At 27.5% G+C, this 27,496-nt stretch overlaps 1 protein-coding gene across 2 annotated transcripts in view; it reads left to right on the top strand.

The window, feature by feature from the left end:
- The first annotated feature begins 14,053 nt into the window (after positions 1 to 14,053).
- LOC135922529 (developmentally-regulated GTP-binding protein 2-like) overlaps positions 14,054 to 27,496 on the top strand; it is a 48,404-nt gene continuing 34,961 nt past the window's right edge. The window contains exons 1-5 of one of the 2 annotated variants that reach the window (XM_065456900.1): positions 14,054 to 14,140; positions 14,181 to 14,266; positions 14,311 to 14,382; positions 14,529 to 14,618; positions 14,660 to 14,811. In XM_065456900.1, coding sequence (XP_065312972.1) covers positions 14,077 to 14,140; positions 14,181 to 14,266; positions 14,311 to 14,382; positions 14,529 to 14,618; positions 14,660 to 14,811 — 464 coding nt within the window. In that variant the 5' untranslated portion in view covers positions 14,054 to 14,076. Of the gene's footprint in view, positions 14,141 to 14,180; positions 14,267 to 14,310; positions 14,383 to 14,528; positions 14,619 to 14,659; positions 14,812 to 27,496 lie in introns of those variants that run through there. The other variant, XM_065456901.1, reaches the window with a different exon arrangement.

Below are 27,496 nucleotides of genomic sequence, written 5' to 3'. Positions count from 1 at the left end.
CATAATTTACCAGATGACAATTTAAAGATAAACAAAGAATTAGACGAAACTGACATCGAAAGATATATACATAAAATTGTTATCAAAGAAAATACACACTCTGATCTAAAACGTTTGGAGGGAGCAAGACAAGATAAGATGCCATATTTTTCAAGACAAAACTATGACAGAAGATGCCACATTTTTCAAGACAAAACTATGACAGATTTTATGATCAAAATAGATGGGAAACTCCTTGAACACGAAAGATTTGCATTTAAAGAGAACTTAGGCGGGGTTCCTGTAGAGGGTGGAATGTTGAACATGGATTATTATTTTATTATAATGATTATTATATAGCGCAAATTTTTATATGTTACATTCATTTAACACCATTTATATTAACTTAACTTAATAGTTTCATTTAACTCAACTTAATAGTTTCATTTAATTATTTAATAGTTTTGCTTATATATATAAAGGATAAAATTATTATAGTTTTTTCAGTGATATTGTAGTTAAACATTTTAAAATATATTTTTTAAATAAAAAATTTGTCTAATCTTCCTTACTCCCTACTAACCTTAACAATTTAATATATGTCAATCGCAGTTCATACATTTTAATTTAGCATTACATACGGCAATTCGTAGTTTAGTTATTTTAACAAAACATTAATAACCGCCTTTTGTAATTTAGTCATATTAATTTAACATTATATAAGTCAATTCGTAGTTTAATCATTTTAATTTAACATTAGTTACCGTCAGGGTTGCCTGTCTCCCCCTATCAGCGGGAGACTAGCGAAATTTTTTAGTTTACACGCAGATATCTCTTCCGCAAAACAACCGTAATTGGAAATCTCCCATAAAAATCTACCGCAATTTTTTAATTTCTCCCGCAATTTTTTTAAAAGTATTTTAACGTTTTTAATATGTATAACTAATAATTTTGAGAGACATTAATTGATTATTTTTATATTTTTAAAATATATTTTAAATATTTATTTGAAAAACATGTCTAGTTTGTAAATTTCTTTCTATCCTGTTTTTATCCAATAATAAATCAACATCATTTCATTCATATAAGTCAGTACAAGGGAGTATATCAACATCGATTGAAATACAAAAATATTCTCAAAAATAATAAATAATACAGATGCAACTACATTTGCGGAAATCGTATAAATCTATCATGTAGTTCAACATTCATAGAGCTATATCATCAGAATGTGGGTCGAATCTTTTACTCATGATATTTAACGACTCCAATATAAGTGCAAACCTTACTTGTGGCAGAACAAAAATGAGCACAAGTGTTTTAGTACCTGAATCCTAGAGGTCAATTCTAGACGATTTGAAAGATGGGCATCCATATGCAATTCTAACAGATGCATCTAATAAGGGAATTATTAAAACATTTCCCTCGATCCTTCGCTATTTCAACAAGAATAAGAACATTTCAATAAAACTGTTAAAATTCTTTCCTCGGATAGTGAAAAATCCAACAATGGAGCTAGCCACATAATGGTAAGTATAGCTGATTATCAATGATTTGCATGTCAGCTTTTAGCGCTGATGATGCCTCTGTAAATTTTGGCTAAAACCAAAGTTATTGAATTGAGGCTGCACAAGAACGAATTAATACCAATTATCTGTATATGCCATATATTACATAATTCTTGCAAGAAGGCAATGTATGTACTATCTGTGGATGTCGAAATGTGATGAAATGTTTTAACTCTTTTAGTTAATCAACTAAAAGAGTTAATGATTTAAAAGATTTGGTGAAATGGTCTGGCTTAGAATGGTGTGAATTGTTGCGATATATACCTATCAGGTGGTTGTCATTAATACCTGCCATCGATAGAATTTTAAAATTTTACAAACCCTTAAAAAATACTTTTTAAATAAAGATTTTAAAAGCTGTCCTAAAATTTTGAAAAATTTTTTCGAGTATGAAATGGCAGAAGCATATTTAGGATTCGTTTCACATGTAGGAAATCTACTTCATGCAGTTAATATTCAGTTGCAATCAAAATATTCTTTATTAAAAAAGATTCACAAATTATGCTACAGCTCTGTTCATCTCTACAGTTAAAAATTGATAATAAATTTTATGGCGCTATTGCTAAAAATATTATATTAAAATGTTCAAATAATACTCTAATTAATACATTTTTAAATGAAGCAAATATTTTTATTAAGACAATTTTAGAATATTTACAATCAAAATTTGATTTTAATAACTCTATTTACAAATGTATAAATATTATGACCTTGGAACAGAAACCATCAATTGATGGTTTTTATAATTTAGTAAATATATTAAAAATACCGAAAGATATTGATGCCTTGTTTGAGGAGCTTGTAATTCTCTTTATTTTTTATGATTCGCCAAAATACTATGGTCTAAAATCAGAGGAGAAATGGGTAGAATTTTTTCGTAATAACGATAAATCCCCATGCTTGGAAAAAATATGCAAGTATATCTTCTCCTTACCTCATTCTAAAGCCTCAATCGAGCGCATTTTTAGCCTGATGAAGACTGCCTGGAAAAAGGAGATAAATCGAATTGCTTTAACAACATTAGAGGCCGAGCTAATGGTTAAACAATAATATGTCATGCCAGGAATTTTATAAATATCTCAATAACGAAGGTAAACATTTAGTTCTATTATTTAAATCGCAAATAAAATATAATTAAGTTTTAGAAATGGCGCCATAAAATTTATTGTTAATTTTTAACTGTAAAGATGAACACATCTGCAGCATAATTTTGTGAATCTTTGTTAAGATTCTTCTGATTGCAACTACACATTAACAGCATGTAGTAGATTTCCTACATGTGAAATCATTCCTAAATATACCTCTGCCATTCATTATTGAAAAAAAATTTTCAAAATGTTAGGACAGCTTTTATAATGTTTATTTTTTTTAAGGCTTATAAAATTTTAAAATTCTATCGATGGCGGGTATTAGGAACATATCGCAACCAACATTGTGCTGACTATAATCTGTAAATACACTCTGTTTATACCAAATTCACTGAGGCATTATCAGATCAGAAAGCTATGCAATTTATTGATAATCTCGAATCTGCTATACCTATATTATAATTTTCCGATGTCCTCACTACGTCATCTTGACGTCATGTCATCGCAACGTCATGTCATCGCAACGTCATGTCATCGGTACGTATTTATTTTTATTTTTTTTATTTGTTGATTTTATTTATTTATTTTATACAAACAGTTGAATGGAATTTAGAGAATTGATGGTGTACACATACCTAACATGGATTGAGAGATTTGAAAAATCGTCTTGGAATTGATATAAACAATATTCTATCAACTTTCTAAATATGAATGAAATAAATGATGTGAATAAAAAGATTCAGGCTAATATTTCACTTAATCCTTTCTTTATTTTTTAGATTACCTTATCAATTTTCATCTCCTATTATCAATCACACATTAATGAAATATCTACAAGATACTCAACTTGTATATTTATTTTGTACATACTCACAATTTTTGTCAGTGCTTACATTACAATTTTTTATACTCATATTTTTCTTTCATAACCAACAATTAAGAAGATGATCAAGTATATTCAAATATTTAAATATTCTTATCCTAACTTATTTATAAACTCTTTCTTTATTTTTTTTCCCCTCCCTTAATTAATTTATTTATCACTAAATTTTATTATCTCATTCTTTTCTTTCTATCTCTATTATCTATTAACCACTATTTCTCAAAACCTTATCAATTCCTTTAATTTAATTTAATTTAATTTTTATTATTTTTATATTATAATAATTTATATCTTCTTTTTCCCCCCTTTTTTAATCTTATTTTTTAATTACCTTACAATTAATTAACCTCTTAATTACATTACATTCATCATGTTATTTTTTAACTTTTAGAATATCATAATAGGCTTGATAAGTCCCCCCAAAAAGCCCTCCAACTACTAGAAATATGCATCTAATATTGACCCATCTACCGGTTTTACATTATTTTAATGTTTGTTTAATTTCAACAATAGTTTATTTATATTTTTGCCTGATTTCTTTATTTGTCTAGGCTAACCCTAATCCCTCACATTGCTACAAAACTTGATGAATCTATTATTAAAGATAAGCAAAGAAAATAATGACGATTAAACAAACGCCTTAACCGTTCTAGAGTTACTGGTAGACAAAATAATAAAGAACTACGCTTGAAATGAACTCATCTGGAGGTTTATTTTGTTTTTTTTATCTTATGTTTTATATCTATGTTTATTTTATTTTCACCCAGTTCTCCAAATGATATTTTTATCACCACTACCACAATCCCTAAGCCACCTCCGCCTATTTTTTAACAAATTTAAACATTTAATTCTGTCCTATCATTCACTTCACTAGGAGTTAATATAAATATTACTTTATCCGATTCTCTGAGAAACTTTCATGAATATTTAGAGGAATGTTCAAACTTGAATGTACAGTACAGCCAATTTCATCAACTTTATTAATGGAAAAATATGCAGTAGTTCTGTCGTGGCCTTTATAACAATACTTACGACCGTTTTATGGTTAAGTTAACATTGTCGTTCATGATTCTATTTTAGAAGGGGATACCAATGCTGACATTGACAGAAATATCGTTTTGAGTTTTACTTTTACCAGTATCCCAAGGCATAGGCATATCACCTTTATCAGGACGCAATGTGTTTTGTACACTGCTTTGTTAATCCGTCATTACTTTCATCTACAACCCTAAATGATATAAAATTATAAAATTATTATTTCCTCTCCAGACGACCGCCCAGATTAATTTTGTCACTTTTTCCATCAAAAATTAAAATGTCAACAAGGATTTGCTCTTAATTTTATCAAATACATAATAAATAATCCTCATTATTTTTTAAAAAATTATCCTAAATTTATATGTCAATAAAAAAAAATATCATAAAAAAATATATAAATAATTTGCATATAAATTTCATTAGTGTTTAATGCCATTTTTGTAATTTAAATAGACAGCATTTTTTTTTACTTAATAAAAGAAACTAAAAGAAACTATTTAAATTATTTCTTTTTTTAATCAAATTTATTATTATTTCTTTATATCTAAAAACATAGTATATATATAAAAAAAAAGTTAATTGAAAAATATATAATATCACGTTTTTGTGAATAGTTAAATTATATCAAACACATCAATTTATAATATAAGATTAACTATTCAAATTTAAGATTAATTCTTTAAATTTATATATGATCAATCAACACTTAACATGAAAAAATATATATCCCTTATCAAATTCTTTGACAAATAATTTCAGAAATACAAGACATACATTAAATTTATCTGAAAAACAACAATAACCTTATATAATAAACAACATATTTTTTAGATATAATTTTAATTGATCATATTACAAAAAAGTATAAGAGTCGGTTATTTTAATTTTATTTGTCATGATTCTCTAATAAGTGGTTACCCAGGCCTTCCCAGTTTCCCTTAATATGGAATTTACATGTTTTTTTTCCATATTAGACTAATTGGTAAATAAGATATTTCCCATTCATGTGATGATATTAAAAATTTAACTATCTCCGAGGCGGGAAAAATTTTCAAAATTATAATGGGTAAGACTGGGCTTGAAACCTCAAAATTAATATTAGCTTGCACCTGACTTGGGAATATCTTTTACAAATTATTAAGGGTTGAGCTAGGCTTGATAAACTCCTAATATTGTGAGCTTGAACCTGGCATGACGTCTATAGTAAAAAATGAATAAAAATCTCATTTCCCGCCATTTTTGACGGGCTTTCTACTAGTTTACCATTATATGGTTAGCTATGTCTTTTGATTTTTCATATTTGAGGGGAAAAAATTTAATAGTTTTATTGAAACGACCTTAATTTTGTTGAAATAGCGGAGGACAAGGGAAATATTTCCCTTATTAGATGCAGCTGTTAGAATTGCATATGTATGCCCATTTTTCAAACCGTCAAGAATTCACCTCCTGGATTTAGGTCCTAAAACATTGATGATGGCCTATTTTTGTTCTACAAGTATAGTTTTCATTTATATTAAAGTCGTTAAATATTATGGGAAAAAGATTCTACCAACATTGTGATGATAATCTCAGTGAATGTTGTACTACAAGTTAAGTGATTAAAATTGTCCCTACTGTAGTTGCATCTGTATTATTTCTTATTTTTGGAGTACCTAATTATGTATTTAAACGTGATAATTAAGCGCCTATCCCTATAATGTTATATACACACACGGTAGATTCAAGCGGTCTTTTTGCGGGACATTCACATATATTTTTAATTGTAAAATTAAAATCGTTTTTTTTATAAAATTTTATCATGTTTACATTCTTATATATTTAAAAAAGATCGTTGGTTTTTTTATAAATTAATATACTTTAATAAATCAAGATGTAATTTTATTTTGAAAAATAGTTACCGACTTTGAAACTAATTATAAAAAATAATAGGCGGATAATTAAGTCAATTCAAAATCAACGCAAAAATTTATTTTAGCATTTTTTATATTTCTACCATAATTTTCATAATTCTCCCGCAAATATCAAATTTCTCCCGCAATTTGAAAATTTTGACCTGGCAACCCTGGTTACCGTCGCCGTTAAGACATTTCAATTTTACATTAAATATGCCAATTCGTAGTTTAGGTATTTTTATTTAACATTGATTATGGCAATCAACAGTTTATACATTTTATTTTAACATTAAATACGACAATTCGTAGTTTAGTCATTTTAATTTAACATTAAATAGGGCAATTCGTCGTTTAGGCTTTTTAATTTAACATTATATATGGCAATTCGTAGTTTAGGCATTTTTATTTAACATTGATTATGGCAATCAACAGTTTAGACATTTTATTTTAACATTAAATACGTCAATTAGTTTAGTCATTTTATTTAACATTAAGTAGGGCAATTCATCGTTTAGGCATTTTAATTTAACATTGATTACGGCAATTAACAGGACATTTTATTTTAACATTAAATACGGCAATTCGTAGTCTAGTCAATTTAGTAACATTAAATATGGCAATACGTAGTTTAGTCATTTTAATTTAACATTAAATACTGTAATTCATAGTTTAGTCATTTTAATTTAACATTAAATACTGCAATTTATCGTTTAGTCATTTTAATTAAACATTAAATACGGCAATTTGTAGTTTAGTAATGTTTATTTAACATTAATTACCGCAATTCGTAGTTTAGTCATTTTAATTTACCATATACGGTTTTTCGTGGTTTAGTCATTTTAAAATAATATTATATACGACAATTCAAAGTTTACTCATTTTAATTTAACATTAATTACCGCAATTCGTAGTTTAGTCATTTTAATTTAACATTATATGTGGCAATTCGTAGTTTAGTAATTTTAATTTAACATTAATTACCGCAATTCATAGTTTTATCATTTTAATTTAGCATTATACACAATAATTCGTCATTTAATTATTTTAACAAAACATTAATTACCTCATTTCGTAGATTAGTCATTTTAATTAACATAAAATACGGAAATTCGTAGTTTTGTCATTTTAATTTAACATTAATAATAACTTTTAGCAGTTTAGTCATCCTATTATACATCATTTTATCATAATTTAACATTAATTTCCTCAATTCATAGTTTAGTCATGGCTATTCGCTATTTACCTGGAAATTTGTAGTTTTTAGTTATTCGTATTTTAGTCATGAGTCTATAAAATAATAATACTTCAAAAATATTAAAAAAACGCATGCTGATTGTTAAGGATCATTATGACAAAGTTTAAAAAATAATGTGTTCAAGAGACATTTAGCGATATTATAACTAAGAAATTTTGTAAAGATGTAATAGATATCCTATAAATCCCACAAAAGTTTTAAAGAGGGTTAACTATATATAAACTATAATAATTATATAACTGAATGTAGCCAGGATTTTCCTAAGGGGGAGGGGCAGACCCCATTTTGGAAGGGCCTTTGGCCCGCTTTCCAACGGTCTTCTGCCGGGTTACCTTAGTCTATATATATTCATAAAATATTTTTACAAGAGAGTAGGTTATTTTTAATAAAAAAAAGAATCCAGGAACAAATATGAAATATATTTTTATTAGTTTATATAAAATATAATTAATTACTTGTATATACATTAATATAAAAGGTAATAATTTATTCCAAATAAGTATAAGAATATTATTTATAAAAAATAAGTACACATATAGTTGATATTCCACTATTATAAAGAATTGGTTACAAAATACTAGTAAAATTCAACTTTTGAAGACATATTTGACAGTTAAAGAATATATTACAGTTAATATTTAAAAAAAATTTACTAATAAATGCTTTTGATAATAAATATAGCAACAATTTGCATTGAATTATTTAACGCTATCTATTTATTTTAAATAAAAAATGATATTAAAAAATAATCTTCATATTATTCATCCATTAAAGATTTTTTCTGATGTCCTTATCAATATTTTATAGTTTTCTGTAAAATATATATTTCGCTATATTGGTAAAAAATATTTGAAAGTCATATGATAATTGATAAAATTAGATAGTAAATCTACGACATATAATATTCCATTGTTTGTATTGTGTTTTAATTTTTTAATTTAATTTATGATTTAATTTTATCAATAGTTTTATAATTATATTTTACTTTTATTAAAATAAGTAAATTAAAATTACTCACTTTATAAAAAATTATATTTGATATATTATATTATTTAGTAATTTTATGGATCTATTATTAATAATAATTATAATACATTTCACTTATGTTTTAAGACTTATCTTTGGCTTATATTCCATTTCTTGAAAAAACATTTTTGGTTCATTTTTTTTATTTATAAATGCTTTTTCAAAAATGTATAAATTATGATGAATTGAATAGTTTTATAAAAAAATATCAACTACATTCTTTCTTTCAAATTATTGTTTAAGATATATGCATACATTTTTGGGGGTCAGAGAGTGGGAAGGAGGACTAAGGGGGATATTTTTTTATTAGCTTAAGATGATATTCATAAAAAGTGATAAATTTCTGAAGGGGGGATTTCCCCTTGCCCCCCCCCTTTGGTTACGCCTAGGAGTGAATTTAACATAGTCTAGAAGAGAAAAAATAAAGTCAAATTAACTTCAATCAAAAGTACACCAATTTGAACAAATATTTAAATGTTTAGAAAATGAGATTAATTTTTTCTTAATTTTCATTTATCCGAACCTCGGGTTTGAACCCCGGGTCTAAACCACAGGTCTGAATCCCGGATCACAACCCCGGTTCTCGGGGTTCGTGCTCAAAGCTGGTTTAGTAGATTTTTAGACCCAAATCCCAGGTCTGGGTTTTACATAACCAACTAATTAACAACATTTTATTCATGTTGTAAATTTCTAAATGTAAAATATTTTCCTTTCAATTATTAAATTTTAATTGAAAATTAAAATGAAATTCGAATTTGTTATAAAAATGACATCTGTCATTGTTATGTGAACTTATATGTATAACAGGATTTAACTTCTTTCTGGGTTACTTTGAATTCATAGTGGCGCGATTGCGATTTAGACGCGATAAATACAAAATACAGTAAATATGATATGGCATTCATAGTTACCGATCGCGCGATTTGATACGCGAAAGCAAATCGCCGCGATTTTTTCAAAACACAAATCATTTTGTGTTTATCGCGAGATTTTGAAATAGTGCTTCGTTAAATACAGATTTTGGTGAATATAGCTCAAAATTTTTGATTTTGTGCTACTTTTAAATTTAGCGCTAATTTTTTATTAATTGAAATGAATTCAATGACAACCTTTTTTGATGATATAAAACCAAAGGATCAAGTTAAAATTATGATTTAAATTTAATTTTTTTAGAAAATAGATAAAATAGCTTTTATAGATGCAAATGATATATTAAATGAAATAACAGGAGGTATACATGAATGTAAAATATATCATTTTAATTGATAAAATTATTTAGGTGATCTCATTGATAGTGAGAATATATCAGATGATATATTTATTCCCAAAGATTCTGCAGCACTAAATCTTAGTAATGATTCTGGTAATTATTAATATCTAAAAATTTATATTATCTTTTATATAGAATCTATGTCCTAAGAGAAAGAACAATAATATGGGTAATTAATATTTTTTGATTTATTGATAAATTTTAAATAGATGACTATAGGAAATTAATGAAAATAAGAAGCAGATAAAGCATTAATAACCTTGGAAGTGCTTAAAAATAAATCAACAGAACATGCAATATGTTTAATGTTAAAAGAAAAATTAGATGATTGTACCAAAGAGGAAAAAAAAGAAATAACAAATAAAATACTTGATATTATAAAAGATTGATTAAAATTATTTTGTATATATTTTTGTTATTTGAAATATATATTTTGTATGTATTTATATTATTTGAAATAAACATTTTGTGAAATACATTGAAGATATAATTATTCCCAAAAGTCCTGCATTAATTAAGCCTTGTACTGAGTTTGGTAATTAATAAGGTCTAAATATATATAATTTATAATGAATGATCTTTATCTTAGAGAAAGTTTAATGACATTGGTAATTTATGTTAACTTGCTTTATAAAAATATTTTCTATAGATGAATTTAGAACTATATAGCTTTTTTAGTGACATTCCTACATATATATTTTATGAGTTTAGACTATATTAATAATAACTTTATTTTTTATTATAATATATATAAAATAAAAAACAAGATATTTATAAAAATTAGATGATTGTACCAATCAGGAAAAAAAAGAAATAACAACTAGAATACTTGATATTATAAAAAATTATTGACTAAAATTATTTTGAATATATTTTTGTTATTTGAAACTATATTAATAATAAATTTATTTTTATTATAATATATAAAATACAAAACAAGGTATTTATATAAAATACAAAACAAGATATTTATATAACATACAAAAAAAGATATGATTAAATCTATTATTTTTTTTTTTCTCTTTAGCTTTCACCTTTTCTGGTGGTAAGCTCCTTCAACATCTCTCTCCACTTTATGTTATTCATACAATCTCTTTTATCTATTTTATACTTCTTTATATTGGCTCTAACTTTATGGCCCCATTGAAGTTTTGGCCTTCCTCTTTTACGTTTGCCCATCACTTCCAAACTTTCAACTTTATTTCCTATGTAGTTCATAGGCCTTCTCATTGTGTGCCCATACCACCTAAGTCTGTTTACCATTAACTTAGTCTTAATGGGCACTACCTTTAAACTATTTAGTATTCTTGTACTGCGCACCTTATCCTTTCTTGTTACCCAAGCAATCATCCTCAGCATTCTCATCTCCATAGTTTGTAGACTTCTCTCGTCTGATTCTTTGGTTGGCCATGTTTCCGAACTATATAGAATAGTTGGTTGTACTATGGAACTGTAAATTTTTCCCTTAAATTAGTGTGGGATTCTTTTGTCAAATAGCACTCCAGATAAAGATCTCCACTTTAACCACCCTTGATTAATCTTATTTTTTATCTCTTTTTCTATTGTGCCGTTTGTTTGTATAGTGGAGCCCAAATATTTGCAGCTTTTAATTGCGGATATCTGCCAATCATTTATATCAATACTCTCCGTTTCATCTCCTCCTATCACCATATACTCCGTCTTTTCTTTATTTACTTTTAATCCGTGCGTTTCTAGGATATTTATCCAATTCACTAACCTTTCTTTCATTTCATCCTTGGATTCGGCAAGTATCACAATATCATCTGCAAATATCATATTCCACTGGACTGTTTGAGGTATAGACTGTGCTAATACATCTATTACTGTAATTAAGAGAAGTGGGCTGAGAGCCGACCCTTGATAAACTCCTTCGGCTATTGTGAAGCCTGCTGAAGTACCTGTTGTGCTACCGACCATTGTTGTATGTCCCATATACATATCCTGTATTATTCTTATATATTTTTCGGGAACTTTTTTGTGGCGTAGCGCCCACCAGATAAGTTTTCTTGGGATTCTATCGAAGGCCTTTTCTAGATCGAGAAAGACCATGTGTAGCTTTTTGTTCTTTTCTCTGTATTTTTCACTCATTTGCCTAATTGCATGGATAGCATCGGTTGTTGATCTTCCAGGCATAAAGTCAAACTATGTCTCTCCTATTTCGATTATATCTCTTAATCTTTTTTCTATTATTTTTTCGTATAGTTTTAGACAGTGTGACATTAGTTTTATGCCCCTGTAATTTTGACAATTGTGTGGATCCCCTTTATTTTTGAAGATAGGAACTAGATAGCTCTTCCTCCATTTTTGGGGAACCTCTTCATTTCCAAGTATTTTATTGTACAGATTTGTGAGGAGATGTATTCCATCATCTCCTAGTGCTTTAAGGCTTTCTATTGGAATATCGTCTGGACCCCTAGCTTTGTTGTTTTTCATATGCTTGAGGCATGTGATTATTTCTTGTTCCGTAGGGGTGTTCATCGAGATGCAATATGTGGGAATTAAAGTTGAGAAGCTCCTGAAAATATTCTTTCCATCTATTCATTATTTCTTTTTCCTTTATTATCAATTTCCCATCTTTATTTTTGATTACTTTCGGAGCTCCGATCCCTAGAGTTCTTTTCTCGCTGTTTGGCTAATCTGTATATTTTATTTTGCCCTTCTTTGGTATGTAGATCTTCGTACATGTCATCGTATGCCATAGATTTGGCCCTAGCCACCGCCTTTGTAGCTAATCTCTTGGATTTTTTGTATCTTGACTTGTCATCTGCATTTTTGGATTTGTACCATATTTTATAAAGGGCTTTTTTCTCCTGTATAGTGGTTTGTACCTCTTGATTCCACCACCATAGTTCTTTGTGTGATTTGTTGCCTCCTCTTGTCAAGCCTAGCGTCGATTTTGCAGTGTCTATTAATCTGGATGAAAGGCCTGTCCAGATTTTTTCACTGACTTGTGAGCAATTTATTGTTTCAATGTTTGCATTGATTGCAAAGACATCTGTCATTGTTTTTAATTTGCCCCATTTGATGCATGGTTCCAGTTTTATCTTATTTTGAGTGGATTTATTTGAGATTTGTAAATCCATGATTAGTAGTTTGTGTTGTGCGGCGATATCTTCTCCTGGGATGACTTTGCAGTCTATTACATCTTTTAATCTTCTGCGAGAGATTAGCATGTAATCTATCTGTGTTTTCCTAGTACCACTTTTATATGTTATTAAATGACTGTCTTTTTTCCTATAGTAGGTGTTGGTTAAGGCAAGGTCGAAGGCTTGCGCAAATTTCAGTACGTGCTCTCCTTCATCATTTCTTTCTCCGTATCCAAAACCACTCTATTATATAGGACTTTTATATAAATATAAGCATAATCATGGAATGAATCAGAATAGCAGTGTTGATTTAATACTATATGAATCTTATGTTGCTAAATACCTAAATAAAAAATATATTTAAATAATAAATTGCTTTATTTTTACCTTAAACTAACCATAAGGCTTTTCTTCAACACTTATAGGATGTTTTATAAAATTGGTACATTTGGTATGTAATTAAGGTTTTACAAGTTTGAGTATATAATAAAAGGTTTCCTAAATTAAAATGAATTATAGATAAAATAGAATAATTACTTTTAGTCATTTTCAAATAGTTGAAAAATTTAGGCTCATTTTAAAGGATAGTATCTTCTCTTCAAGATCATTCTGTAAAAAAATAATAATTTGAGATGGATACCATTTTGAATTAATAACGCTTTGCACTGCACTATAATGAAAATCTGCGATAACACGGCGAAATCGCAATCGCTCTTCACTATGAATTCAGGGTTAGGAAAGAGGACATAAAATTCGCCCTCTTGCGATATCGCGGCGAAATCGCAATCGCCCTTCACTATGAATTCAGACTTGAGCATATAAATTTTATGCTTATCCGAAATTTACCGAAAAGTTTACCGACAAAATACCTAATTATAACTAAAAAAATAGTAGGCGGTACGATACGTCTTTCTGTTATATTGAATAACCTTTTATTGTTGGGCATTAAAATTTAAAAAAAAATTTATAAATGGGTATTCTTGAAAAAATTACAGAAATTGAGAGAGAAATATCTCGAACTCAAAAAAATAAAGGCATGCATAGATTTTTAGTATATTTTCAATATTGTTTTAGCCACAGAATACCATTTAGGAGTTTTAAAAGCCAAACTTGCAAAATGCAGACTCCAATTATTAGAACCTTCTAAGAAGTCAGAAAAAGTGCTAATATAATTTATATATATTTATTATTCTAACCTAATAAGGGCGAAGGGTTTGATGTTATGAAAAGTGGTGATGCAAGAATAGCATTGATTGGATTTCCTTCTGTTGGAAAGGTAATAAATAATGCATAATATAACATTTGATAATCCAATTATAATATATATTGATCCCTTTATTTCTTTAATGCTATTATACATAATCATTAAAATTAATTATAAATATATAAATTAGCCTGAAATGTATATTCTTTTTAATTTAGTCAACTTTTCTTAATACTGTGACAAACCAACATAGTGAACAAGCTGCTTATGAATTTACCACCTTAACTTGTATTCCTGGAATTATAAATGTAAATTAGGCTTTATGTTTTTATATGGTTATCATTATTAGTATAATGATGCTAAAATACAACTACTTGATTTGCCTGGGATAATTGAGGGAGCAGCACAAGGAAAGGGAAGAGGCAGACAAGTTATTGCGGTAGCAAGAACTGCTGACCTAATACTTGTAATGCTTGATCCTACAAAAGGTGATACTCAAAAGTAAAAAAAATAACTATCATAAATTCAGGTATGACTTAAAATGCAAATATTATATAATAATATAGATTCCTATTTAGCTCTTTAATATGATTTAGAAAATGTTTTTAGTCAGATATTTAAAAAATTTTTTTTTTACAAAACTGAGAATTCCCTAATAAAAAGGCCTCAAATTAAAAATAAAATATAGATTCTACTAATACTAGACCTTTGTGCTGACAAAACTATTGGTGGCTGGTGTTTCAAAAAGTTAATTTGTGGCAAGTGGCACACCAATTTTTAGCAGTTGTCAACATAGGTAGCGTAAATTGGCTCACCATTATAAATTTTTTATAACATATTTTTTTATTGCTAATTAATTTTTTTTAATTAAAATTATACACTACAGATATCTCGCATATTCTTAGACCTTTATTGAAAAGAAAACTCATTATAAATTCAAAATCAATTTTGTAATTTTTTGATTATCATGTGTAAAAATTATTAATTTTATTTAAATTTTATGGACATATTGATGATCTTGAATCCTACGTTAACCCAATGGTAGAGAAAACTCTTTCAAATGCGCCAGTTTCCAAAACACAAAGAATATTTTTTAGCTAGTATGGAAATATTATGAAGTTCAATCCTCTTGTCTCCCAAGAAATTTGGAACATCCATATCTTGTTAATGGCATTTCCCAAGAAGAATATGCCATTCTTGTTCTAAATTACATAAAGTGGCATAATTTGTACTGTTGAATGTGTTAATTGCTAATTTTGTCAAATAATATGAATTTATTAGTGCTGTAAATGTTATTACAAAAAAGAAAGACATTACCGTTACTTGGGAAAAAGAAATGTACTCGTTACCTTTTTAAAAAAGGAACGTGCATTACTGACTATTCAAAAAAGTAACGGGTTACTTGTTACTTAAAAAATTAAATATTATATATTTTTTTCTTATTAGCTATCACCATTTCTGATGGTAAGCTCCTTCAATATCTCTCTTCTTACTCATGCTATTTTTATCTAATTTATATTTCTGATCGATTCCATTTGGATCTCCCATCGGAGTATTGCTATCAAGGCCAAAGCAACTTGATCTCGCACTGAAGTATCAAATTGACAGATATCCCACCGGAGTATTTTTATCGATTCCATTTCTTCCACCAGAGCATCAATCCCAATGGATCTCCCACTGGAGTATCGTTATCAAGTCCATTGCAGCTTGGTAGACATTGAACTTGAATGGCCCCTGAGGTCACCATTATCCTAGTGCTGGCCACAAAATTGTTATCATCTTTTAATGACCCACAAATTCAGCTGGCTGTCTTATTTCGTTTATTGGACAAGTATCCTAGCACCCAGCTGTCATCCTGTTGGTGATCGGGATGGCATTTCTCAACTCAGAAATTTATCATATCATGTCTATACACATCTGTCATCAAAGAAAAACTTAAAATTTTTTAGTTGCTTACCAGGATTGAACCTGGAACCTTTGGTTTCCAAGCCTACAACACCACTGGAAATATTATATACAAAAAGAATATTTATTTTTTTCCTAGAATATATAATATAAATAAAATTATAATATAAGAATATATAATAAGATAAGATCTGTTTATAAAAAAAATTTTCATATATATAATTATAGTGTAAATAAAATTATACCAAAATAATAAATTATATATAAGATAACATCTTTTTGTAACAATTTTATTGATTTTCAAAATTTTGACCAGACAAACAAGAGTGCTTAGTACCCAACAAAGCTTGCTAAACACAGGTTGAATTGGTGTAGAGGATGGGAGAGTTGTATTATATTTAATAAAAAAATTTACTGGGAATTTATTAAAATTTTTTTAAAGAATTATCTTTATAATGAAAAAAGCTTAATAGATCATCTTCACAAGGATCTTCATTCATTTACTCAAAAAAATTTTTAATATTCTGGTATGCGTGTTAGATAAAGGAAAGGAATTACGTCTGCTCTTTCTTTATCAATATCTTTTCTCAAACTGAAAATTAGTTCTAGCATTCTTCCTTTGTTGACCTCTAATTTGATCCAGGGCCAATCCAATTTAAATAGCGGGTGAATTATTGCTGATAGTATATATTCAACTTTATAGATGTGTTTGAATCTATTGAAAATAAATTAATAAAAATACAAATTGTAAGCAATATTTGAACTGTATACCTTTTATCTACACCTTCCAGGATTGAATTAATAAGTGGCTTACAAAACTTGAAATTATTCAAAGCCTTTTGTTTAAGTTTTAATAATATAAAAGTTATTGTGGGAGTGAGATATCCCAAATGCATTTTTTTTTCGCTCTCAAAAATTGAAAGAGCCGTAGCAATCGGTTCCATAACCTATAAAATCATATTTCTTAATTAACACTAACCATACAATATTCATCCATGAACGTGTCATTATCTGAAAATCTCTGTAATTCAGATAGGATTCGTCAAATTTTTGACAATTCTCCTTAATAAGACTATTAATTTCACGTTATAAAAAGATTTCCACCTTGTTATAACCGGTTTAATCAGATATCTTCCCATATTTTTCTTAAAAATGGATGCACAGTTTGAAGATTGTCCATGTTTATTCCACATTAGCTTACAATTACAAAATATAATTTTTGTAATGTTTTTAAAATGGACATCGACCTGCCTTTTCAATGTCAACACTTGCTATGAGATTTAAAGGTGTGTTGAACAGGAATGATGCTTAGGTAACTATACACTACTACTATTATAATTAGTATTTTGATTTCCAAAATGATCAAATAATGGCAGAGGAACTATTTCATCATCCGATTCCTCTCCTTGTTCATATACTCTAATAAACTTTTAATAAATATATTATATTTTTTTTACTTGAAAGTTTTACATAATTTCTAGCCTTGTTCGTAATGCATTTGGTCACTTTTTTTTGTATTTTATATGGTAAAAATTTTAAAGATTTTTTTTGCTAGATAATTAAATATGTTTGGTTTAGCCTTTTACAAGCTAAGCAGACTGAAACCCCTCAAGAGTGTCTAGGTGTAGCCAGTGTACCGTCATCCCTAAATAAGAACTTTTTTGAAAGACATTATTATCAATATATAAAATTTATTTTTTATATACCGATGATAGTTGCAAAGACAATTTTTGGGGTACATAATAAATCCACTAATTTCTTTGCCATGGTGTCATAAGCTTTGTTAATTTTTAATACGAGGGTAGACCTAGCTAGACATCACATTTTTAGTTGGCTGCAATTTTTAGATAATATTAATAAATGCAGTACTTTCTACAATTGAAAATGGTTTTAATTCTTTAATTACAAAATTAAAAACTAAATCATCAACAACTGATTATTACTATTCAAATGTTCATTAATCTTTTTCATTTTTGAGGAATGTACAGTTACAGTCTATAATTTTTTAATTAAAATATTATTAATTCCTGAAATTTTTATTAAAAATAACTTAACTTTATTAATAATTGAAGATAAATCTTTTAAAAATTTTTAATTGCATTAATCTAGTGCTGTAAACGTTACTACAAAAAAGAAACGCGTTACCGTTACTATCTGAAAAAAGGAACGCGTTACCATTACTCGTTACCTTTTTAAAAAAGGAACGCGCGTTACCGACTTTTTAAAAAAGTAACGGGTTACTTGTTACTTAAAAAAATTAAATATATACAAAAATAATATTTATTATTTTCCGACAATATATAATAAAATAAAACTATACAAAAAGAATATATAAGATCGTTTTATAAAAAAAAATTTCATATATATATAAAATTATACAAAAATAATATATTATAAGATAACATCTTTATGTATCAATTTTTTATTTATTTTTAGCAACAATTGATTTCAAAATTTTGATCAGACTAACAAGAGCGCTTAGTGCTCAACACAGCTGGTTAAATATATTTATAATATTTTAATAATAAATAAAATCTATAATGAAATTATCTGTAAAATTTTATTATTGGATAAATCCTGGCTACGCCACTATTCCATATATATATATTATTTAAACAAAGTTATTCTTTAAATTTATTAACAATTATAGTCAAACCAATAGCAATACTAAAACATGAAATAGAAGATATTGTTTAAAAAACTCAATATAATACTTTGAACCAAAACCAATATTTTGTTAATCTTGGGTTTTTAATGTTGGTCAGCCCAATACTGCAGTATAATTTAATTGCTTATATTTAGGGCTGTGCCGATTTACACATTTTCACCGATCCGATCCGATATTGCTCCAAAACTGATGCGATACTGATACCGATTTAATATTTTAACACCACTCCCCTTTTAACCAAAAAGAAATTAATATTATTTCTACAATTAAGACTATAATTTAAAAAACATATATTTGATAATATCTCCATTTTATGTTGGTATGAATTATAAAATTGTATTTTAATATATAAAATTATAGTATATTAGATTTTTTAAAATAAATACGAGAGCCTCTAGATTTTCTGGCAATAAGCTTCTACGATATGGAGTATCTATATCCCCTGCCGTACTGAAGGTAAACTCAGATGATTCCACAGATAACCATTTTGCAAAATTATCTTTGTCTCTTGTAAAATATTTCCATAATTCAGATACCATATTTAAAAAAATTCTTTTATTTAAAGTATAAATAATAAAATTGGCGTTATTATTTAAAAAGATTTAAAATAAATAAAACTTTGGGTGTTCATTTCTATTTTTATAAAAAAACTTTTAAAATACTATAAATCTATTTTAAAAAAGAAATAAATTTAGAGGGTGTTGTGCATTTGCATTGTTTAAAAAAATATTATTTAGAAAATATTATAATAACGTAAAATAAATATACATAACTTAAAATAACAAAAAAAGAAAAGTAAAAAATCGGATCGGTTTTTTCCGGTATCGGCCAGATCCGATATTTTTGGAAAACGCTAAATATGGGCGCCGATCCGATATTTAATATCGGACAGCCCTAATTATATTTTAATTCCATGATTAAGCTTTTCAAATTATGAAAGAATATTATTCTATTATTAAAGTAATGTTTAAAATAATGATATATTAATTCATGTTTTACCTATGCTTTTTAAGTTTGAACTGCTGGATATTGAGGTTGAAATATTTACGTTGGGATATAATTTACATTTACAAAGTGTAGACTTGGTACCATTAATTTTCTTTATTGGTTTAAAATATATCAAAATGGGCCAAGGAAGGGGTAAATCATCTTCATCTGAAGAAGTAAGTACTATGGACATAATATTCTTAAAATAAATTATAAGAATAATAATATCATTATAAACATTTACTTTGAATTTTGATTGATTATTAATTTCGACAGAAAATTTAACAACGAGAATTTAAAATAAAAATGAAGGAAGTGTTGATATTAATTAAAACTCAGCTTAAATTATTAATATTAAGAATTAAAAAATAAATAAAAGTAATTTTATAATACAATGAAGTATGTTTTTCTTTTTATTGATATTTTTTAAGAAAAAATATCAAGTAAGGAGTAACGTTTTGCTTTATCGTTACTCAAAAAAAAGAAACGCGTTACCGTTATTCGTTATTAAGAAAAAGGTACCGAATGGCGTTCCTTTTCTTTAAAAAAGTAACATGGTTAGTAACGACGTTACTTTTTCGACGTTACATCACAGCACTACATTAATCCTTCACTAAACTTATTATCTTGCCAAAAATAATTTTTCAATATCATATCTATTTCAGAATTCAGAATTATCATTTAAAAGGAATTCAGGAAAAATATCTGGATTCAGTTCTCCAAAACAATATTGCTTCATAGTTTTATTTCATATATATATTTATTTAAAAATACTAAACAAAGTTTTTTTTAAATCACTATTTTATTCTTTAAATTTATTAACAATTTGAAGTTAAAGCAATAGCAATCTAAAACAAGAAATAGAATATATTCTTTAAACCCAATAAATATTTTAAACCAATAATATTTTGTTAATCTAGGGCTTTTAATGTTTATTCTCAGCCCTATACTATAGTATAACTTAATTGCTTTTATTTTAATTTCATGATTAAGCTTTTCAAAATATTATGAAAGAACACTTCTTTTAATAGTTATTGTATATACCCATGATTTAATACTATTATTATAGTATTGTTTAAAATATTTATATATTATATCCTCTTTTTACCTTCATATGCTTTTTTAAGTTTGTACTGCTGGACATTGAGGTTGAAATATTTGCTTTGGGACATAATTTACATTTACACAAAGTGTATACTTTATACCCTAATTTTCCTTATTGGTGTAAAATATGTTTCAAATTGGGGCCAGGGAAAGGGTTGAATCATCTTAATCAGAAGAAGCAGATACTATGGACGCAATATTTTTTAAAATAAATTATAAAATAGAATAATAATATTATTATAAACATTTACTTTGAATTTTGATTAATATTAATTAGATTAACATTCAACTGAAAATTTAACAACGAGAATTTAAAATAAAAATGAAGGAATGGTGGTTATAAGAATTAAAAAACTGGGCTTAAATTATTTATATTAAAAAATAAATAAAAGTAATTTTATAGTTACAATAAAATCAGAGTTGTTGACGATCCTTTTTAAAAGTAGCTAGCTCCCGCTCCCGCTCCTACCTTCTCAAAAGGAGCTAGTTCCCCCTCCCGCTACTACATTTTTAAAAGGAGCTAGCCTCCAAGTAATGGAGTCCACTCCATAACCGTTTGATTTTCATTTTTTTAGAAGGTATACGAAACAAAATCATATTTTTTTTATCTAAAAGCTTTATTTATATTAAATGATCTATCAAAATATTTATAACCTTTTGTTAGCTTTTAAAAGTAATAAATTTTCTAAATTAGAATTGTTAGAAACGTAAGAAGTAGTAAGAAGGCAATTTTTAATCTTTAGGATTTTCTTAGAGTCAAATACGAAATATTTTTTAACACACTTTTATTTTTCTTTATTATATATATTTTTCACAATTTTTAAACCAAAAAAAAATAATTATTTTTCTTTTACAATTTCGGAAAAACATGAAAAAAAAACTATGTATCAAAATTATAATATCAAAAAAATATATCAAAATCGCGAGCGAAACTATATATATAATCATAAAAATCAATAATATCCAATCGATATATATATTATTCTTTACACTTTAATCGATAACCTAATTTTGACAAAAAATCAATACATTTTCATATCATATTACAACATGTACCCCCTTCTAAGGATAAAATCCAGGGTACCTACTAAAATTTATTTATATATAAAAAAAAATATTTACAATACAACAAAAAAAATCATGGGACCGGAGCGTTTATGAGGGATTCCTCTATTGAATCACTCATTTCCACCTCCGTTCCATTCAGCTCCTGTCCATTAATATTAAAATCTATATTTTTTCTAACCAATGACACCTTTTTATTTTCCGCTGCTTGACCGAATTTATATAACCAACGTCTTTTTGCAACTTCTTCTGCTTCCCTCGCTATTAATCGTGCATCGTCCATTATTCTCCGCTGTTGACCTCCAGCCCAATGATCAAGCCCATTATTCAACGTATAAGATGTGCTTACCCCGCTTGCGCAATCCCTAGCTTTATGTCCCCGTCCACCACAATTGAAGTAGTTTATGTTGGTTCCTCTCATCCCCAGTTGTCGCATTGGAATAGTAGCCGGTCCAGACGCGTATTTTGCATGTAACGCCACCTTTCCTTGCGAGGACATAGTACCATACGAGTATGTTTGTGTTTTATTAAAAAGGAAGAAATAATAATAATAGTATTTTATTAATTTTGTGGGTAGTAAAAAAAAAGAAATTTTAATTAAAAAAAAAATTATTGTGTAGTATTTATTTGTGTAAATTGTTGTGAGTTTTTTTTTTAAATCAAGAGAAAGAAAAAAATTTTGAATCTATGGAAACCTATTATATAAAGTCCAATAGAACTATGATTCAGGTGAATTCTTTGGATATGTCTAACCCATTGGCTGACAAATGGCATAATTTGTAGATTGATCAACAAACAGGAGAAAGAGCAACACAAACATACTCGTATGGTACTATGTCCTCGCAAGGAAAGGTGGCGTTACATGCAAAATACGCGTCTGGACCGGCTACTATTCCAATGCGACAACTGGGGATGAGAGGAACCAACATAAACTGCTTCAATTGTGGTGGACGGGGACATAAAGCTAGGGATTGCGCAAGCGGGGTAAGCACATTTTATACGTTGAATAATGGGCTTGATCGTTGGGCTGGAGGTCAACAGCGGAGAATAATGGACGATGCACGATTAATAGCGAGGGAAGCAGAAGAAGTTGCAAAAAGATGTTGGTTATATAAATTCGGTCAAGCAGCGGAAAATAAAAAGGTGTCATTGGTTAGAAAAAATATAGATTTTAATATTAATGGACCGGAGCTGAATGGAACGGAGGTGGAAATGAGTGATTCAATAGAGGAATCCCTCATAAACGCTCCGGTCCCATGATTTTTTTTGTTGTATTGTAAATATTTTTTTTTTATATATAAATAAATTTTAGTAGGTACCCTGGATTTTATCCTTAGAAGGGGGTACATGTTGTAATATGATATGAAAATGTATTGATTTTTTGTCAAAATTAGGTTATCGATTAAAGTGTAAAGAAAAATATATATATCGATTGGATATTATTGATTTTTATGATGATTATATACATAGTTTCGCTCGCGATTTTGATATATTTTTTGGATATTATAATTTTGACATATAGTTTTTTTTTCATGTTTTTCTGAAATTGTAAAAGAAAAATAATTATTTTTTTTTGGTTTAAAAATTGTGAAAAATATATATAATAAAGAAAAATAAAAGTGTGTTAAAAAATATTTCGTATTTGACTCTAAGAAAATCCTAAAGATTAAAAATTGCCCTCTTACTACTTCTTACGTTTTATTTTTCTTTTACAATTTCGGAAAAACATGGAAAAAAAACTATATGTAGCAAAATTATAATATCAAAAAAAATATCAAAATCGCGAGCGAAATTATATATATAATCATCATAAAAATCAATAATATCCAATCGATATATATATTTTTCTTTACACTTTAATCGATAACCTAATTTTGACAAAAAATCAATACATTTTCATATCATATTACAACAAGAATCTAACAAACATCCACGCCTCTCCCCTAAGACCTGTCTTGCAATGCTAAATAGGCACTCCACAGGAGCACTAGAGGAAAGCATGGTATTGTATTTTATAAAGATATATTTTAATTCAGGGAATTTATCAAAAATAGTAAGTTTGGTATCATTATTTAAAAAATATTTGTCCAATATATTATCTTCCTGATGATCAATTTCATGGAATCCAAAAAAATCTTCTAAATTAATTTGTATTCAAAAGAAATATTTTTTACTTTTAGATGCTTTTTTAGATTGAAGCTGCTCACTTTTGAAAATTAAATAGTTTTATTTAAACACAAAAGACATTTTGCCCTTAAATTTGTTTGATCATTTTGATCAACATCTTTTAGAAGTTTAAAATATTTTTTGTATGATGGAAATTCGATTTCTTCATCTATGATCTCTAAATCCATAATATCTAAAACTATTTTTTAATATATATCTATAAAATGAATATTAATATGACTTACAAGATTTTCCAAAAAATTTCAATATAAAAAGGAAAACTTGATGTTTAATATTTAAAATGATTAGATGAAAAACCAATATAAAACTCGGCTAAACATTTAATAAGGGATAAATTTAAATTAAATAAAATTTCATTTTTATTGAATTTTAATTAATAAAATATTATTAATATTTAAAAAATTATTTAATTTATACATTAAATTTAAAGGAGCGTGGAGCGGCGCTCCTCTACTCCAGCCCTAATAGGAGCTAGCTCTCACTCCAGCTCCCCAATTTTAAAAAGGAACTCCAGGTGTTTTTGAAAAAATGTAGCGGCGTTCCAGGAGCGTCGCTCCATAACAACTCTGAATAAAATATGTTTTTCTTTTTTTAATATTTTTTAAGAAAAAATTTTAAGTAACGTTTTTCGTTACCGTTACTCAAAAATAGTGTTATTAAATGGCTCATTTTGAGCGATTTTTAAAAACGACTAACTCAATATTAGCCAAAGAAATATTGCCTAAGGCTCTAGAGTTCGTTAATAGATGTCTAGACCTTTGTGCCATCTATGAGCAAAATCTTCAGGCTTGAGTAATATTTCTGAATAAAATATTGAGTTAGCCGTTTTTAAAAATCGGCTCAAATCGAGCCGTTTAACAACACTACTCAAACCAAGAAACGCGTTATGTCGTTTTCTTTAAATAAGGTAACGACATTAGTAGCGACGTTACTTTCTTGACGTTACTTTACAACACTAGAATTTATTATTTCTCTTTATTTGCTGCCCTAATATCATCATGATCTATACGTTTAAGATGTTTAATAAATTCTGACGCTGTGTAATTTTGTTCTATAATATACATTGACACAATTTTCAATTTTTAAAATCTTAAGCCTAGAGAAGCCAACACCTAAATTATTTTTGAAATATATTAAATAAATGAACAAACCTATATATTATTATTTAAAGATCACAAACCTGAAAACGAAAATTATTTTTATGATTTCTGATCTATCATTATCATTTGCTCTTAATTTGTTTTAATTTGACTTTCTAAAAATGATGACAAGTTTAAGGTATGCCTTTTTGTACAGTTAGAAATTCTACCTTTTCTTTAAATTTTGAAAGAAAAGTTAATAGTTCTTCTACTTAATCTGATTCATAGTTTGAGATAGTGTTTCCAATCAAAACGTTATTAATTTAATTTTTATTTGCTCCAGATATGCTTTCAAGCATAATTAATTTACTATGCCACCTCGTTGGGACATTTAATATTAACATTTTCATATGTGTGACATTATTGTTATTATCATCATTGGATGCCAATTTGAAACGAGTATATCAATATCTAGCATATCTGATGTTAGATCTATTGTACTTATTTTCTTTGATCTGCCTCGAACTCAAATTCAATCTCTATAATTTTATATCTTAGAGCAGTAATCGTTCCTCTTTTTGATAAAATATTCAACAAAAGGCACCCACTGTAACTGTGTTGAAACCAATTTTTATTATAAATTTAACAACTTTTACCTTTTGTACCGCAGTATATATATATATTTTACAAAACAAACAATTAATCGTCGTACACAATTAATAATATATATATTTTAAATTCATCATATATTTAATTGCCTTTGAGGCTAATTGTTTCTATTACATCTATTCTCTCCTTTTTTGGGCTCTCGATTTGAAACGGTATAAATTGTTTTCTTATCCGTTTTGGATAAGGGCTGCTTGTACTTTCGTTCTCTACCACCGTTTGCTCATTACTGTCTATTTTCATCTTATCATTTATGATGGTGTCTTTGTTTATTGAGTCTTGTATTGGGTCCATGTCTTTGGTCACCAATTCGTGTATAGGATCTATGTCTTTTGCTATCGAATTTTGTATATGATCATTTTCATTCATTTGTGGTGTAGTTTGCATCGTTTCTTCTTCTCTTCCCTCCTCTCTATTTTTTAAATCGGAGTTGTCGAACCTATGTTTTAACTGATTAATATGTCTTCTCCATACCCCTAATTTAGTTTCAACTAAAAACGTCATTGGTCCTGTTCTTTTAACGATGATACCTGGTATCCAATTATCTTTTTTAAAATCTTTTGCATATATTTTTTCATTTATATTAAAAAAACCTGGTAACTGAGGTATATATGGATGAGGATAAATTGGTTTTATTAATTGTAAAGGTCCTATGGGTTGAAATTTAAGCATAATTGAACTTGGTGATTGTTTTGTGGTTATTTGTGGCGTATTTCGATAATTAAACAAAAAACCTTGTATTTTATTATAATCATTATGTTTTTTTAAAAAATTTTTAAAAGTTTGTACTCATCGCTCCGCTTCTCCGTTGGTTCTAGGGTGGTATGGGGCACTATATACATTTTTAATTGATAATTGTTTGCAAAATAAACTAAATTCTCTACTTTGAAATGGGGGGCCATTATCCGTAACAATCGTATTGGGGTAACCGAAAATAGCAAAAAGTCTTAACAACAATTTTCTTACTTCAGTAAAATTATTCGTCGTCATTTTTTGTATTTCAGGCCATTTACTAAAACTATCTATTATCACTAGATATATATCTCCGTTAATTGGTCCGGCAAAATTTAAATGAATTCTTCCCCATGGTTTATTTGCGGAGGGCCATTTCCCTATGATCGTTTTATTGCCAGGATTATTTGTTTGACATAATTCACAATTCTTACCGCGTAATTCGATATCTTCGTTAATATTCGGCCACCAAACGTTCTCTTGTGCCAATAATTTTGTTTTAGTATAACCCTGATGCCCCATATGTAAAAAAGACAAAATATTTACTTGTAATTTTTTTGGAATTATGGTTCTTAATACCCATAATATACACCCGTTCATTTCGGCGCTGGAAAAACGGTTTTAGATTTTCCTCTATTATCTTTGGTCATCCAGTTGTAAGGTAACGTGAAACCTTTGATAATATCGGGTCATTTCTTGTGTGTGCTTTTATATCTAACGCTGAAATAAATTGTGGAGCATCCGATACTATTAAATTAATATCTAACTCTTCCCAAGCAGATGGTTTACCGTC

This window comes from Gordionus sp. m RMFG-2023, chromosome 1 (genome assembly GCF_954871325.1).
Source record: "Gordionus sp. m RMFG-2023 chromosome 1, tfGorSpeb1-WG-v2, whole genome shotgun sequence".
Lineage (NCBI taxonomy): Eukaryota > Metazoa > Nematomorpha > Gordioida > Chordodea > Parachordodidae > Gordionus > Gordionus sp. m RMFG-2023.
This window is presented reverse-complemented; position numbering and strand designations above follow the sequence as displayed.